This window comes from Chelonia mydas, chromosome 6 (assembly GCF_015237465.2).
Source record: "Chelonia mydas isolate rCheMyd1 chromosome 6, rCheMyd1.pri.v2, whole genome shotgun sequence".
Lineage (NCBI taxonomy): Eukaryota > Metazoa > Chordata > Testudines > Cheloniidae > Chelonia > Chelonia mydas.
The window spans coordinates 54,114,350-54,130,715 of record NC_051246.2 but is presented as its reverse complement, the minus strand read 5'-3'; the positions used below and the strand labels follow the sequence as shown (position 1 = coordinate 54,130,715).

The 16,366-nt window shown below is 43.5% G+C and overlaps 1 protein-coding gene across 5 annotated transcripts in view; it reads right to left on the bottom strand.

Annotated features, from left to right (window-relative positions):
• Positions 1-16,366, bottom strand: part of PRR5L (proline rich 5 like) — a 71,192-nt gene that overhangs the window by 25,208 nt on the left and 29,618 nt on the right. For all 5 annotated transcript variants that reach the window (XR_006291657.1, XM_007055238.4, XM_037900057.2 and 2 more), the window contains one exon: positions 2,364-2,421. Coding sequence is in view for 4 of the 5 variants with exons in the window: in XM_007055238.4 (XP_007055300.1) it covers positions 2,364-2,421 (58 nt within the window). In the remaining variant the exon portion in view is untranslated. The remainder of the gene's footprint in view (positions 1-2,363; positions 2,422-16,366) is intronic.

Here is a 16,366-nt window from a genome sequence, read left to right as displayed (position 1 = left end):
TCACTTGCAGGTTTGAACTAGAGTAAACAGTAGATTCTCTATAACTTAAAGTCTTTAAATTAGGATTTGAGGACACCAGTAATTCAGCCAAAAGTTTTGGGCCTAATACAGGAGTGGGTGGGTGAGGGTCTGTGGCCTGTGATTTGCAGGAGATCAGATTAGATGATCATGATGGTCCTTTCTGGATAGGTCTTAGGATCCCGCTCCTACCTGTCTCAGGCCTGAGCTGTTGCAGTGAGTGGGGATGGAAATAAAAAGAAAGGTAATCTTTAGGATGGGGAAGTGGTGTATTTGTGCAAGAGGTCATAAATCCTACAGAAATTTGAAGTGCTGTATTAAGAGCAGAAGTTTTGATTAAGAAAAACATGTGCTAAAAACATTGCTGCTCTTTGCAGCACTGGCATTACTTCGACTCAGAGCTGGGAAAGGAGCTCCCTTTTTGGAAGTCAAAGCTAACTGGGAAGTGGGCACACGTGGCTCTTGTTAAAGTGACCGCAAGCCAGATCTCTGGAACAAAGCAATACGTTCATGAAAGAACGAGGAAGAAAAAAAATCAATGCTTGGAAATTCCATGAATCATCTGGCTCCTAACTGCATCACTGTGACCCTATAAGCACCGTGTTTACAATGCCACTTCAGACAAATGAAAGGGCAGCAGGAAGGCCCTTGTCTGTCTAGCTGGAACATCTTTCCCAAGCAATCAGCAGCCACATGCTGACACCTTTGTTTCATTTTAGCATGATGATGGATGACTCACAAACCCACTGCCAACAAGACCTGTATGTTTTAATCTGAATCACAAATTGGGACAGTTTTACAAGGGTTTTTTTGTCTGTTTGTTTGTTTTAGAGTTTTGTTAACTGGTCAGTGTTTGTTCTTTAGAAAGCTGAGGGGTTGGTAACAGCAAGATAGAGACCCCTGTTTAGGATACTGAGTGGAGCGCATCCTTGGGGCTAGTCTACACTAGCAGTGCTACGGCCGCGCAGCCGCACCAATGCAGCTGAAGCTCGTCTGGTAAAGACACCCTACACCAATGGAAGAGACTTCTCCCCTGGACATAATAAAACCACCTCCGCAAGTAGCAATGTCATCAGGAGAAGCTCTCCCACCAACATAGTGCTGTCCACACCAGCATCTAGGTTGGTGTAACTTACATCATTCAGGAGGTGGCTTATTCACATCCCTTAGCGGAGTGAGTTATACTGACATAAGTGGTCGTGTGTGCAAGACCTTAGATATAGTGTGCACACTCCATTCCTCCCATATTCTCCTGTACAGGACTGCACCAAACAAGTGGGCAGTAAGCCAAATGGAAGGTGGCCCCTGTAAGGAGGAGGTTAACAAATCCTGCGGCTCCTGCACACTGGGATTACCGAGCTGCTCACTGGCAACACATGGGTTGAGATATCAGCTTCAAAGAAAGCAGTGCTAAGAAATCCAGCGGTGCAAGAGTGTGTGCCTTAATTGGCATTTAATGACCCAGAAAAAGCGGGTCAATGGGGAAGCTGGCTTGGATCAGAGGCTACAAAACTGGGTCAGCAAATGGCAATCTAGTTTTCATGAGACAGAGCTGCACAAGTTGATTAGGCAAACCTAATAAAAGTGACTTATTACCAAAGATCAACCATAACAGCCGCTGTCCCACTGTTCTCCCCCCACCAGACCTTCAGAAGCAACTGGAGCATGACACTGTGGGGCCATAGTCTGAATGACCACTAGCTCTTCACATATGGAGAATCTGAGGCCTGATGGGGTTTCATCCCCATCCCAGCGAAACACACACTCATTCTAGTACATTTGTTGAGGGCTTTCAACAGAACAAAGCTATGATACTAGTGGTACCAAGGTTATGGTCACAAGATCATGAGTCCAGGCCTTTCTGCACAGTTTCAAAGCATCTTAAGAAATAAGGCAAAAGCCTGTCGGGGCTTACCACTGTTTTAAAGCAAGGAAGCAGGATTCATATCAAGGATTGGCACCATTTGGAAACTGGGTTTAAATTACACTGCAGAACCATGTGTGAGCCTTCCTGGTGAAGAAAGAGGCTGATGGAAAAGCCTCAGTCATGCTTTTGACTCAACAAGATCCAACATCCCTCAAGTAACATACAGGCTGGAGTACAATGTAGTTCCCAGAGGAGTTCCATGGATGTGTTAAACCCGTTCAGCTGTATGCTAGCCTGAACTGGGCTTAGTCAGTGCATGTGATCTCAGTTGCATATAAGGGGCCGTAGAATTTCCCGTCATATGAATCATTCGGAGATGATGGGCTTATGACAGATGCATCTCAGCTGTCCAAACATCAAAAGCTGACTCACAAGGGCCCTCCAGGACCCCATTCCAAAACTGTCTCTCTGTACTTGCCTTCGCACAGCTTAACCTTCTCCTCTATAAACAGCAAGCCCTTCGCAAGGAGCTGGTTCTGCCAAGAGAGAAGAGAGAGACATGCATTTGCTTTTCCCAAGAATTAAAATGAACTGAAGACAGAGTTTTATTGCTGTTATTTGCTTGACATGCAGGTGTCCAAAATTCAGTCAGAGCACCCCCCGCCCTAACCCTGGACTTCGCCACGTTAAGAATCTCACGCAGGGTATTAACCCCTACCTAGCCTACAACTATTTTTTCCAGCACAACAGGGTGCAGCAGCTACATGGACCATTTCACAAAACAACTGGACTTCCAGGTGAACTGAAGGATGAGCTTGTTTTAGGCCACAAGACTGGGAGTCAGGAGAATCAGGTAGGTCTCTTCCGGGGACTGCCACAGCCTTCCCATGTGCCCTTGGAACAAGCCATTTAGGGCAGATTTATCCAAGTATTTAGGCACGTAAAGATGCAGCTCGGCACCTGATAGAATTTACAAAGGCGCCTAATCTGCTCAGGCACTTCTGTAAATCCCAGTAAGCACCTAGCTGCATCTTTAAGTGCCTAAATGCCTTTGTAAATCCACCCTTAGACTGTCTGTGGCTCAGTTTCCCCATCCGTAAAAAGGGTTAATAACACTTACCGACCTGCTACCACTGTTGTGGGAAGAAAATCAGTTATTGTGAAATGATCTGAGATTCTTGCATGGAAGAGCTAGAGACGGGTAACATACATATTCCTATCTCAGAAAGGTTGGACCCCACCACAGGCATTGCATCAATAGGGAATGTGCCTCCTGCTCATGGGAAATGCTGTACCATGAGAGCGAAATGGATATTCAGGGGGTATCTCTCTCTCCCACAGTGCAAAGTGTGGTATCTACCAGGTTGTTGTTTCTTTTCATTGTAATATCTCCGAGACTCGCCTACTCTGAACAGGTAATTGTGTAGGAGTCACAATCTTCGTCCCCTATTTTCCTTTAACCAACGGGGAAGTGAGCTGTAGTTCATGAAAGCTTATGCTCAAATAAATTTGTTAGTCTCTAAGGTGCCACAAGTACTCCTGTTCTTTTTGCGAATACAGACTAACACGGCTGCTACTCTGAAACCAAACAATATTCTGTAACACAGAAGCAGCCTTTAGACCAGCAGGAGTCCCAGGCCTCCATAGCACATAACCATGCCTATGCTGCCACTTTGAATGTTGTTGCATCCATGATACTGGCAGACCCGGTGCCAGCTCATGCCAAGGTCCCAAGGCCTCAACTGAACACTGACCAATACATAGCTGGAAACCAGTCTGACTCACCTGTGTGCTAGTATTGTTAAAACTGGTATTAGATTTATAAAACTGTGTTTAGCATTTAGACTTCATGAAATGCATGTAGGTTGCTGTATGCATTTATCTCACTGATAATATCTGTATCCCATGTTATAAGACAATATTTAAGTGTTTGCACTGTAAATGAACAGTCAGAAAAGAAGCATTACCAAGTGTGAAACGCGAGTTTGCCACAGGAGGTGTTATCTCCTGCCCAACAAAGGTAGGCCCACAGACAGCAGACAAAGCATCGTGGAACATCGGAGGACAAAGGACTTTGTTGATTGCCCCCACACACATACACCCATGAAGAGGAAAAGGACTCATCCCATCAGCTTGAACGCTGCTGCTTGGACTCTGAGAAGCAAGGATTACTAAGCATAAGCAAAGGATCCCCAGTGCTTTGCCTGGGTAGCCCTAAAGGACATATAGAGCTTGCCCATTATAGAAGCTTCTACCATCTTTTGAAATCCAAGACTGTAACTTGCGTGTGTGTGTATATGTTTATCTTCTTTAACCTTGTAAATAACTAATTTATTTTTCTTAGCTAACAAATCTTTAGTTAGTTTATTATAGGATTGGCTACAAGTGTTGTCTTTGGTATAAGATCTAAAGTGCAATTGACCTGGGGTAGGTGACAGGTCCTTTGGGACTGGGAGTAACCTGAATATTAGTGTGATTGTTGGTGTAAGAGACATTCTATCTGCATGCACTAGACTTAAGAATTTATCCATGTAGGTGAGTGTGTGTGTGAGTAAAATCTGACCCCTCAATATTGCCAAGGTCAGCAAGACCCCAAGTTCTCAGTTAGGCAAATCAGTCATTGAATTCAAAACAGCAAGAGGCTCCTTCTGCCCTGGAATCTTCTGCAATTAAAGCTTAGCACTTACATGCTACATTGATAGGTGCCCTAGAAATACCTGAGATTAAAAAGTGACCTTCTTCCCCTGGCATCTTTACTTTAGTCTGAAATCTTGGCAAAGAGCCTTTAAGAAAGAGAACAGCTCCAGTAACTTGATTTGGGGCCGTCCAATACACAATTCACCCACTAGAAGGGTTCCCCAAATATACATAAAGGGCCAAAATCTGCCTTCAAGTCAATGATGTTGCATGGAAGGCAAGTCAAGACAGAATTTGTTTCAAGGAATATACATATGATGGAGCCAGAGATGGTTAAGTTTCAGAGTAACAGCCGTGTTAGTCTGTATTCGCAAAAAGAAAAGGAGTACTTGTGGCACCTTAGAGACTAACCAATTTATTTGAGCATAAGCTTTCGTGAGCTACAGCTCACTTCATCGGATGCATCCTGTGGAAAATACAGAAGATGTTCTTATACATACAAACCATGAAAAAATGGGTGTTTACCACTACAAAAGGTTTTCTCTATTACCAGCAGAAGAGTGGGGTGGGGGGAGAGAAAACCTTTTGTAGTGGTAAACACCCATTTTTTCATGGTTTGTATGTATAAGAACATCTTCTGTATTTTCCACAGGATGCATCCGATGAAGTGAGCTGTAGCTCACGAAAGCTTATGCTCAAATAAATTGGTTAGTCTCTAAGGTGCCACAAGTACTCCTTTTCTTTTTTAGAGATGGTTAAGACATTTGGACTGAACAGCATATATGGGAGCTGTAATGTGGATGGAGTGCTGGCTATTGCTGCCATTCTAAAACCGTGTTATCTGACCCTGTTCAAAGCAGGTTTAATTATTCCAGTACTTTACCAAAGTTTCCAACACTGGGGGAATTGGTGGAACAGAAAGGGCCAACGATGTCATCAGAGATCAGAAATTCAAGCTGTCAAACTGGAAGCCATTCTCACAATGCCAAGAACAGCTATTCTGCAATCACAGACTTGCCAGCACATTGCTTTTTCCTGTTGGCATCCACAACCTTTTAACTAAGGTTAACTCATTTGTGCCTCATTTGCAAGCAAATTAAGGAATTCAAATGCATAGGCCCTTAGGGCTCCATTCCCCACATACTAGCCCCTGCACATAGGAAATTTCACATCCCTGGAACAAACAAGCAGAGCTACCCAGATCAGTGTGGATCCTATGGTGTTAGGGGACTAGATAACAGCACTTTAGTCCACAGAAACAATTTATGGTTTGGGCATACATCATAGATGGCACTGTGTTTCTGCATCACACTATAGCCCTGCAAAGGTCAAAGGTTTTTGCATGATTTGGAAATGCAGTTACAATATGCTTTTTAGCAGGGTCAGATAACACAGTGCTTCAAATGCCAGCGCCACATGTCACCCCATCCATGCTGCAGCTCCAAAGGTTGCTAAATAGGGTTAGTCAAGCATTTTCCGCTAAAACTTTTTTCCAGTGGAAAATTTTGGGTTTGTGAGGACAGGTCTACACTTAAACCACTTCAGTGAAGACGTTATTACACCGACAGGAAAGCCTCTCCCATCAGCATAGTTAATTCACCTCCATGAGAGGCAGCAGCTATGTTGATGGGAGAAGCCCGCCTGTCGACATGGCAGCATCTACACTGAGGGCTAGGTCAGTATAAGTTTGCTGCTCAGAGGTGTGGATTTTTCAAATCCCTGAGCGATGTAGTTATGTCAATGTACATTTGTACTGTAGACATGGCCCTACTAAACTAAGGTTTTTGCAAACAGGATCTGCTTTCTGTGAAAAATTTCAACTTTCTGATTTTGTTTTTTTGACAAAACGTCTAACGTTTCTGCAGAAAATCCCACCCCCTATTTTCCAACCTGCTCTATAGTGGAGACGAACCTTGTGTCTACAAAGCTTCAGGCTTCCTATATTGCAAATGCTGGTGAAGCTTTAATTGTCTCAAAGTTTCCCAAGGGTGAAGACAGGTCCTTTGAGAGACACATTCACTTGTCTGGGTACATCACTAAAGATTTTGGATGCAGTTGTAGCTATGTTGGGCCCAAAATCTGAGAGAGACAAGGTGGGTGAGGTAATATCTTTTATTGTACCAACTTCTGTTGGTGACAGACACACAAGCTTTCGAGTCACACAGAGCCAGGGGCACTGGAATGGGCAGGGGAAGCACAGGGCCATGGACCCATCACTTTTTACCAACCATAAGGGCGAGGAACGGGGGGGGAGGGGCAGTGAGGAGCGAGTGGAGGCAAGGTCTCGGGGGGGGGGGGGGGGGAGGGAGTGGCGATACAAGGGCGGAGCTCCCAGGGGAAGGGGCGGCAAGGGGGAGGCAGGGCCACAGTGGGGCTTCTGGGGGAAGGGAGCTTCCATCGCTCCTGCACAGAGCTCTTCTATAGGTCTGGGAAAGGTACTGAGAGTATCACAGCTAAATACAAGATTGAACAGATAGTTAAGTATAGGTAGTTAGCACATATTCTAAGGGACAACTCAAGGTGAAGTGACACAGAAGTTGGTCCAATAAAAGATATTACCTCACGCACCTCATCTCTCTACAGATTTTGGATTCATTTAGCAGAACAGGTTTTTCTGTTCATTAGTCCAGGAGCTGCTTTGCTTTACTGCCAAAAGACACCAAGATTGGAAACAGATTAAATTTAAGCTTCCTCCTCGCAAGATCAAGCACTCAGCCAGATACATTTGCATTTTAAAAAAATCCAACAGTGTAGTTTGCTGAGGAATGAATACACTCTCACAAACACAGAATGAAGCAAAGGTTTGCACCAGACCTTATCTAGATTACATGTCTCATTACTGCTTTATCCCTGGTTGCTATAGGCAACATAGAGGGATATAGCCTAGGGAAAAATAAACTGATACAGTTACAAGCAGGAGAAGATAAAGCCTCACACACCAAGCAAGCTTGAAGGACACACATCTATATGAAAGGGAGTTACGTTGCCCACCTTCTTCCCTTTGCTATTACAGGAGAATTGTATGCTTGGGTAAGAGATTATTCCCCTTCTGAGTCAACTTTCTCCTGGATCCCATAGTGAAATCTTAACCTTACAGTCATGGCATGACAAGTTGCTGTAGGTCTAGTGATGGGTGCCACAAACATTGTATTACTACTTCACTGTGGGAAGAGGAGATGGACTGGAAAGGAACAAGGCCCTGGATTAACCCCCAAACAGTTAGCAAACGTGGCCCAAGTAAGTTAGGGAAGGTGTGTGTTTGATAGCAGATACAAACAAATGGATTTATGACGTCTGATAGGATAAGAACTCCTATGTTTTTATAATGCATATAAAATCACAATATCTTTGTTACAGGTCTATGGCTGGAAGGAGCATCGGAGAGGGCCAAGAATCCCAGCCGAGTCAACTCAGGTTTTTCTCCTCGAGGAAGATGAGCACAATATATTTTCCAGTGGCTGAGAAAGAGAGAGAGAGCACGCACGCACATGTGTGTGGAGGGAGCAGGCGTGTGGCAGGGGGGCTCTTTTGGAAAAAGCCTCAAACACTGAGTCCTGTCTACTCTGTATGGACATTGTTGGACTAGAAAGTTCCCAAAGGGAGTCACATGTCCATCAGTAAAATGAAGTCACTTGGTGGGTGACACCTTCTTTGACTTAGTGACAAAGCATGGAAGTTTTTTCTTCTAGAGGAAAATGAAGCAAACTTCTCCAGTTGTATCTGGAGGGTGAATTTTAAGTAGGCAGAATGCAATTACCTGAGCTGGAAATTGGCTAGGATGCTACAGTTAACACCCAACTCTTACGAAAAGCATCAAGGGAATCTTTAGCCATCACAAGCAGTTTCACATCTTATCTGGAAGATGGATATGCCTCTGGCCACACACACACACAAAATCAGAAACAACTTCAGGATTCTTTTCCCTTCACATTTCAGCACTAGAGATGTCCTATATTTCTAAAAAATATACTTACCAAGGACCAACAACTGTTCAAAATGAAAGTCTCATTTCCATATCAAACTCAAAAAATTGGGCCTGTTTCACTGAATTTTTTTACATCGTATTTCATAATTTCTTTAGCTCAATACAAGCTCCATCTCTGATCAATTTGCACAGGTCTTGCTTTGAACATGTAGCTCTTGCATCAAATTTTGCAAGGAAACTGACATTTGAGGGACACAAATGTCATCTAAAATTGTGTGCCCAGAATTGTTCAGAAAGACATTGCCAGTTCTGTACAGCTCCAGATTATAGATGCACATCTTCCAACTTGTAGGAGTTGCTTTAAAACCGCAGTTGGGCCTTAGCTGCAGAGTTCATCCCTGAAATTCCCCAAAATTTAGCTAGGTGGATGGATATGGGAGTTTATTTTGGCCCAACAGACAGAATAAACCACAATATTCAGAAGCACAAGAGAGACCTGTGACATAGCAGGGCACAATCCAGACTATTTGGGAGCTGTGTCACCCCTGCCCTGCAACCCTGGGAACCTTATAATGCCTTGCAGTAGTAGATGCTCCCACCTGGGCCACTCACAAACAACCTTCCAGCATGTAAGCCACACCAGAGTGTCTGTGTGTAACTGCACAGCTGCACCCTGGCTCTCACCAGCCTGGGTTATGCTGCAGGGTGACGCTAACACACTCCTAGTCCCAGACCTTCCCCCAGAAATGTATATCCTGTACTGCCCAGCTCTCTCCTGAATAGTACAAATATATTAAGTCTGTTATTCCTATAAGGAAATAATATGCCATCTTCTTATTTTAAACTGTGTACCCAGACCTCCAGCTTCAACACACTGGATTAGATAAAAAGTTAAACAAGTTTATTAAGTACAAAGAAAGAGATTTTAAGTGAGTACAAGTAACGAGGTATAAAAGTCAGAAATGGGTGCAAGAAAAATAAAGGTAAAATGCTTACTAGTATCTACGTAAGAAACTATCTTAGCTGCAAAGTAAACTTTCTCACCACTTGCTTCCAGCAAGGTTACTATTCAAACTCTTTAGGGGACCAAAGTCCAACAGCTGTTTCCTTTGGTCTTAGATGCACAGAATGATTTGGGCAGGGAGAGGGAGTGGGGTGCCTTGGGGTGTTTGTCCCTTCTTTTTACTGTTTCAGTCCCCCTCTTGAAAAAACATTTCCAGCTGAGACCCAGGAGACAAAGACTCTATGTGGAAGGATGTTCCCTGCAGGTTTTTTCACCCATTTGAACTTCCTTTGTTTTCACTTCCTGCCTGACTCTGTTTACTGCTTAAATGCAAATTAAGGCAAGCTCACATTCCTTCCTTTGTTTAGGACAGATCTGACTTCTGCTTGGCAGGGCAGTGGGGTTTGGAACATGTGTTAACAACACCATACAGGGAAATCTTGTAACTTCACATACAATGTCGCCACACATATTTTACCAGGACAATACTGACCAGCAAATTATGAGTTTTCAAACGATACCTTACAAGGCAAACCTTGTACAAAGATTATTACAATAGTGTGTAGGGTGTGAATACAGGGGTGTATTCTGTCACATTTTTCACCTTTGTATGTCACAATGCCTCAAAAATACAAAGCAGTTCCGATCTAGGTGGCTTGGTCAAGCCTTAAACTACTTTTAACGTAAAGAAATCAGAGGAAAGCTTTACGGGCACACAAAGCGAGAAAGTGACTGAGGCCACGGCTGCACTACGAGCACAGCTACGGCGCCATAACCATGCCACTGCAGCACCCTAGCGTGGACGTTTCCTACAGTGGGTTGTTCCATCGCTGTAGGAACTCCACTTCCCCAAGCGACAGTAGCTAAGTCAACGGAAGCATTTTTCGGTCAGCATAGCTGCATCTACATCAGGAGTTAGATTGGCATAGCTATGATGCTCAGAGGTGTGAATTTTTCAGATCCCTGAGTGCTGTAGCTATGTTAACCTAACATTTTGACATGTTTTGAACCAGGCCTGAGTGTGAGTGAATAGGACAGAGTGCGTGCCAGGCAGAGTTACAGCCATTCACAAAGAGGGTGTTACTGTAAGAATCCAGCCCACATTGTTTCAGTGTTACTGCAACTACAGGGAAACCAGACAACACTCCTGCCCACATGCGGTTGCAATTCAGAGTAAAGTGACTAAGCAGGGCCCACAGTTTCATGTAAATTGTAATGGTAACAACTAAAATTCAGAGTCCCTGCTGGTGAATCAGTCAGTTCCACAAAGGAGCTTTGGGCCAGCCCTGCGAGGTGGTGAACACCTTCCACAGTCACCTACACCATGCAGGACTGGGCCCTCTAGTAGAATCATATCCTACACACAGCCCATTAGGGCTGCTCTGCCTATTAAGCCCTTCCAAGTTCAGAGGACTGGACCAATCCTAAGGAGTCTCTGGTGGAGCTGTCCCCCAAGTGCCAGGAAAGTGCCAGGTGCAGGGGAAATTTTATTAGTCCTCTGGCTCAGCTCCTCAAGGCTTTAGCCTTATTCAGTTTTAACCCAATAGGCTGGATGTGGGGTATAGAATCATAGAATAGAATAGGGTAGAGGGGCCATGGCCATCAGCAGGCAAAAAAGAGGATTTGAGCTACAGAACATTTGGGCTAAAATCATCTTCTTCTTCTTCTTCCAAGAACTGGGGGGAGGGGGGGGGGAGGAATAGAAGAGGAGACTTGTTTTTTTTAAGCACAACTCTAGCATGAATTTGTCTATTTTCTTTGAAAATCTGGACACCCTAGTGGGATTTAGCTATCCCATATATTGATTATTTGCAAAGCTCTGTATATGTCTCAGCAAACTGGACCTAAACTCTGGGTCAAGGTCTCTGGATTCTGCAACTCTCTGGTGCCACAGTCTTGAAAATTCAGCAGCAGCTTCATTTCAATTTTAAGAAATTGAGGTTTTGATTAAATTAAATATGAGAACACAATCAGTACAGAATCCTATTACTGATTTTGATATCAAAGTCAATATATTTTATGTTGTCTCTATGCTTTCAGTACACCACAGTTTTGTACTGCATGTAGGTGTTGGAGGAAGATGGAGGTTTTGGCAGCTGGGCAAGGAACAGCTTGGGTTTCCACACCTCAGGAGTCAGTTTGGGGTAAGCACATTAGCTGGGTATTCTGGCAAAAGCAGTCAGCAGATAAATACTTAACATTTACATTTTCCATCTCTGGATTTGAGTGTTAACAACCCACTGGAATGTGAGAAGGAGCAGTTCACCCCAGCCAAAGCTATCATTTCAGGCTGCCTGCAGACTCAGGTACATAATGTATCAATATGTCAATCTGCAATAGGTTTACATTTTTAAAGGCTTTCATCATGTGTATGAGGGCTAGATTATAACTGAAAATGTGGATTCAGAAACATTTAGCACAGGGTAGATCCTGCAGAAAATCAGAAGCAGTAGAATATACTGGGCGCTGGTTATTTGGTCTTTAAAAGCTCAAAAGTCACTTTCAGTAACATGGCTTATATCTCCTCTAAAGTTACTAAGGCAGCAGATTAGTAACACAAACCTCCTTCAGAATCAAACATTTGAATTTCCACAGAGATCTTTATATGAGTGGGTGCATTAGTCTGTTATACTATGGTTTTGTTTAACTACAAGACAGACTTGATAACACTGGGGCCATGGGGATTTTGAAGATAAAATCTCCCTAGACTTCATTAGGACAATCTAAGAAATATGAAGATACCTAATAGCTCATTCCGTTCTTGATGATTCCATGCAGTGTAAGAACTGGAAATTTCCATGAGTGCTGGTGAAAATTACTTCTGAGCAACCAATTCAAGTGACTCACAAAGTTAGCTTTGTCTTAGCATCTGAACTATGTTCCATGGAAAAGTTCTTAACCTTCAGTGGTTGAAACAATTCTTTAAAAAATAATGTAAGAGCCAGTACTCAATCTATGGAAAATGTGATTTGAAAATTCTTAGCACTTACTAATAGAGTAGTGTACTCTGTAATGTTACAGGACAAAAATATTAAAGGAGCTTTATAATTTTCAAACTTTGGAAGATTCAAGTACAGTAACTCCTCACTTAACGTCGTCCCGGTTAACATTGTTTCGTTGCTGATCAATTAGGGAACATGCTCCTTTAAAGTTGCGCAGTGCTCCCTTATAACGTTGTTTGGCAGCCGCCTGCTTTGTCCACTGCTTGCAGAAAGAGCAACCCATTGCAGCTAGCTCATGGGGGCTTGCAACCAGGTTGGACCAGCAGCCCCCCTATCAGCTCCCCGTTCCCCTAAGTTCCCTGTGCTGCAGCCGCCCAGCAGGCTATCAATTGCCGGCAGTTCAGCTGTCCCTCCCCCCACTGCCATGTGCTGCTCCTGCCCTCTGCCTTGGAGCTGCTCCCTGAGCCTCCTGCTTGCTGTGCAGGTGGGGCGGGGGAGAAAAGGGGAGCTAATGTCAGGGTGTCCCCTCCCGCCTGCTCCTGCCCCCCGCTTACCATTTCTCCATAGAGCAGGGCGGACGGGACACAACAGGGTTCAGGAGTTGGGAGCTTGCTGGCCGCAGCTGCGGTCTCAACTTCCTGATCTACTTAAAAAGGCAATGTACTTCAAGTGTGGTCAGCGTACTTAAAAGGACAATGTGCATCTCTCTCTCTCACACACACAGGGTGTGTGTCTTTGTCTGCCATGCTGTCTCCCCTCTCTCCATTTGTGCTGTCTTATAGAGTGTGCGGCTACATTAACAACAGCGCAGCCAAATGCTAGTTCATCTTTTAGCAGTAAGACATTCCCTGGGAAATACCCCACCCTCTTCCACCCTCTAACTTCACCACCTCAACCAAGCTTCACAATCATCATTGCTGTGTACAGTATTAAACTGTTTAAAACTTATACTGTCTCTGTGTGTGTGTGTGTGTGTGTGTGTGTGTGTGTGTGTGTGTGTGTGTGTGTGTGTGTGTATATATATATAAATAAAATATTTTTTAGTCTGTTGAAAAAATTTTCCTTGGAACCTACCCCCTCCCCCCCCCCCCATTTACATTAATTCTTATGGGGAAATTGGAGTCACTTAAAATCATTTAGCTTAAAGTCACATTTTTCAGGAATATAACTACAACGTTAAGCGAGGAGTTACTGTAATTGTCCTGCTTGCCATTAGAGTATTTAAAATTGAGCACATCATCTTGAGGGGAAAACAGATCTATCCTTGGGATAGAGGATGGCGGGTTGTACATTTTAACCTCATAGACGTTAAGAGCAGAAGGACCATCATGATCATCTAGTCTGACCTCCTGCACATCACAGGCCACAGAATCTCCCACCCACACCTGTAACAGGCCCATAACCCCCGGCTGAGTTACTGAGGTCCGCAAATCTTAATTTAAAGGCTTCAAGTTACAGAGAATTCACCATTTACTCTTGCTTAAACCAGTAAGTGACCCATGCAAAGGAAGGTGGAAAACAAAAAAAGAGAACTTTAGAGAACCTAATAAGAAAAGAGTTCTTCTCTGATAGAGAAATAGCAACAAAATAGTTTGGTTAGTAACACACACAGACTGCCCCATTCCACTGCCTTGCTATTTCCTGAACAGCGATCAATGGAAAGGTGTGTCAACTTTTTATAGTCAATGATGTGCACTGTAAGTCTAATTTCACAAACACACCAGGGAAAGATAAACTGCTTCCTTCTTTAGTCTACATCTCATATTGCTTGTCCTCTTATGGAATGCCTGCACTGAGGCTTTTTTGCATCAGCGTGAGCCAGACTGGGGCAAATCACATTTTTAGCACTTGACTATACTAGAGGTAAAACTCTGGTCCTGTTGACTTCAATGACAAAACATTCATCATGTTTGGACTGGTGCCGCTGCATGAATGTAGTTACACTAGTGCAACCCCCACCCGCCTCCCAACAAGCTAAAATTAACTCAAGTGTAGTCTAGCCCTTGCACTGCCAGCTCTTTGGAGCATGGACCATCACGTCTTCTGTATTTGTACAATGCTGAGCATATATGGATCCCAATCCTGATCCTGATTGTGGTCTGTGGGGCCAGTAATATAATAATATCATTACTCTACTGTTCTATCAAGGTGATATATTTTACAATTCTATCCGAGTCCCAGTGTTACTGATTGACAACTTTGGTGAAAGAATCCCCATATTATCCACAAAACAAGGCAAGGTTTCACTTACTAATATGACTTGACCCTGAACTGGAGGCCCAGCCAATACGGATGAGAGGGGATTTTAGTCTATCTGGCCTATTCTATCATTGGTTGTACTGTGGAGAGGTCGAGCAAGCATCAGTTTGTGTCACAGGTATCCATTTGCCCTAGACAGCATTTGAATCTATGACCAATGATTCTAGCCATCAAGTCCTCCAGGACTTTTCTAAATGTAAGCACATCTTATTCAGAGTTAAAAAACAAAACTTGCCTCTTTCAGTATAGTCCAGAACATGGAACATTCAGAGCCAATCAGTGCTTATATACTAGCACTTTAGATTGCTCCTTCTAGCATGCATTGCTTCACACTTGTTTTTGTTCAGTCTCATGCCCCATAGGGTATGTCCACACTGTGATCAAAAACCTGCAGCACTGAGTCTCAGAGCTTGGGTTAGCTGATTCAGAGGGCTTAGACTGTGGGCCTATAAAATTGCAGTGTACAGGTTTGGGTGGGACCACAGGTTCTCACAGCCTGGGCTCCCAAACGCCAACCGTGCAATTTTATAGCCCTCCGAGCCCAAGTCAGCTCACCTGGGCCAGCCATGGCCATGACACAGGTCTTTTATCGCAGTTGTAGACGTACCCTAAGTATACGTTTTGTCTTGTGTTGAACTTTTTTTATCAGCCCCGTCCATAATATCTGACCACCTGTGTAGGCCCTTCTGGAGTCCTTCACAAATCTAAACAAATATAATGGTTTGAAATGATTAAAAAAAAACCCCAACCTCAAAGCCAGTTACAGTAATAGTGGACTTCCACTCAGACCAAACTCTTTGTAATAGAGACTCACTACATTACTGTCTCACTGCAGCTCACTGACTCTTGGCTCACATTCTAGGAAATGGCTCACATTCTAGGAAATGTCCTACCATTAAGTGAAGCAAAAGCTTTCTCCTTCCAATAAATGAGTTTTGAAGACAGGGTCTGAAGAGGTGAAACATAGCTGCCCGCAACACGGGAGTTTATTTTTCACTCAACAGCACGGTTTTTAAGTCATGCAATCTAATACTGAAAGGAAACACCATCAGTCAGTTTTTTTTTTTACTACTGACACAGTACACAAGCAACTTCAGCCACCTCAGGAAGTGGTGCAATTTTTTCTTCTCTTTTACTGGTAGAGAATAAAACCAACACGGAAATCCCTGTTGTTCTCAGCAGTCCTGCTCTTTTTTAAATAGCACCACTGAATGATTGCAGTACTGAAACCATCAGCATGCCCCTGCACTCATCTCAAACACACTTTCATGTGGTTATGTCTGACCACAGATGATGACATTATTAGTTAAAGGATGTTACATGTATGCAGATTTGTGACTAATTACCTCTTCTCCAGGCTTTAGATTTTTGCTTCTCCACAAACTGGAATTACGTTTCTGGGATCCCAAGACAGTGATCAGACTAAATTCCTGCTGATAGGCTAGGGTTTTTCCCCCCCTCTAGAGGGGGAAACTTTCATCCACTATTTCTAAATATTTGGGGTTTTTTTAAAGTTACGCTGTGAGAAACTGAGCATCTGTATTGGAAACATAGGAATTACCATACCACATTAGTTTATCCAGTCCATGCTTTGCACTTATCTCAAAGGGTTCTCAAAGCACTTTATAAAAGGTGGGTATCAGCCCTAGTTTACAGAGGGGAAGTGATTTACTCAAAGCCATACATCAAGTTATTGACAGAACCAGGAGTAGATC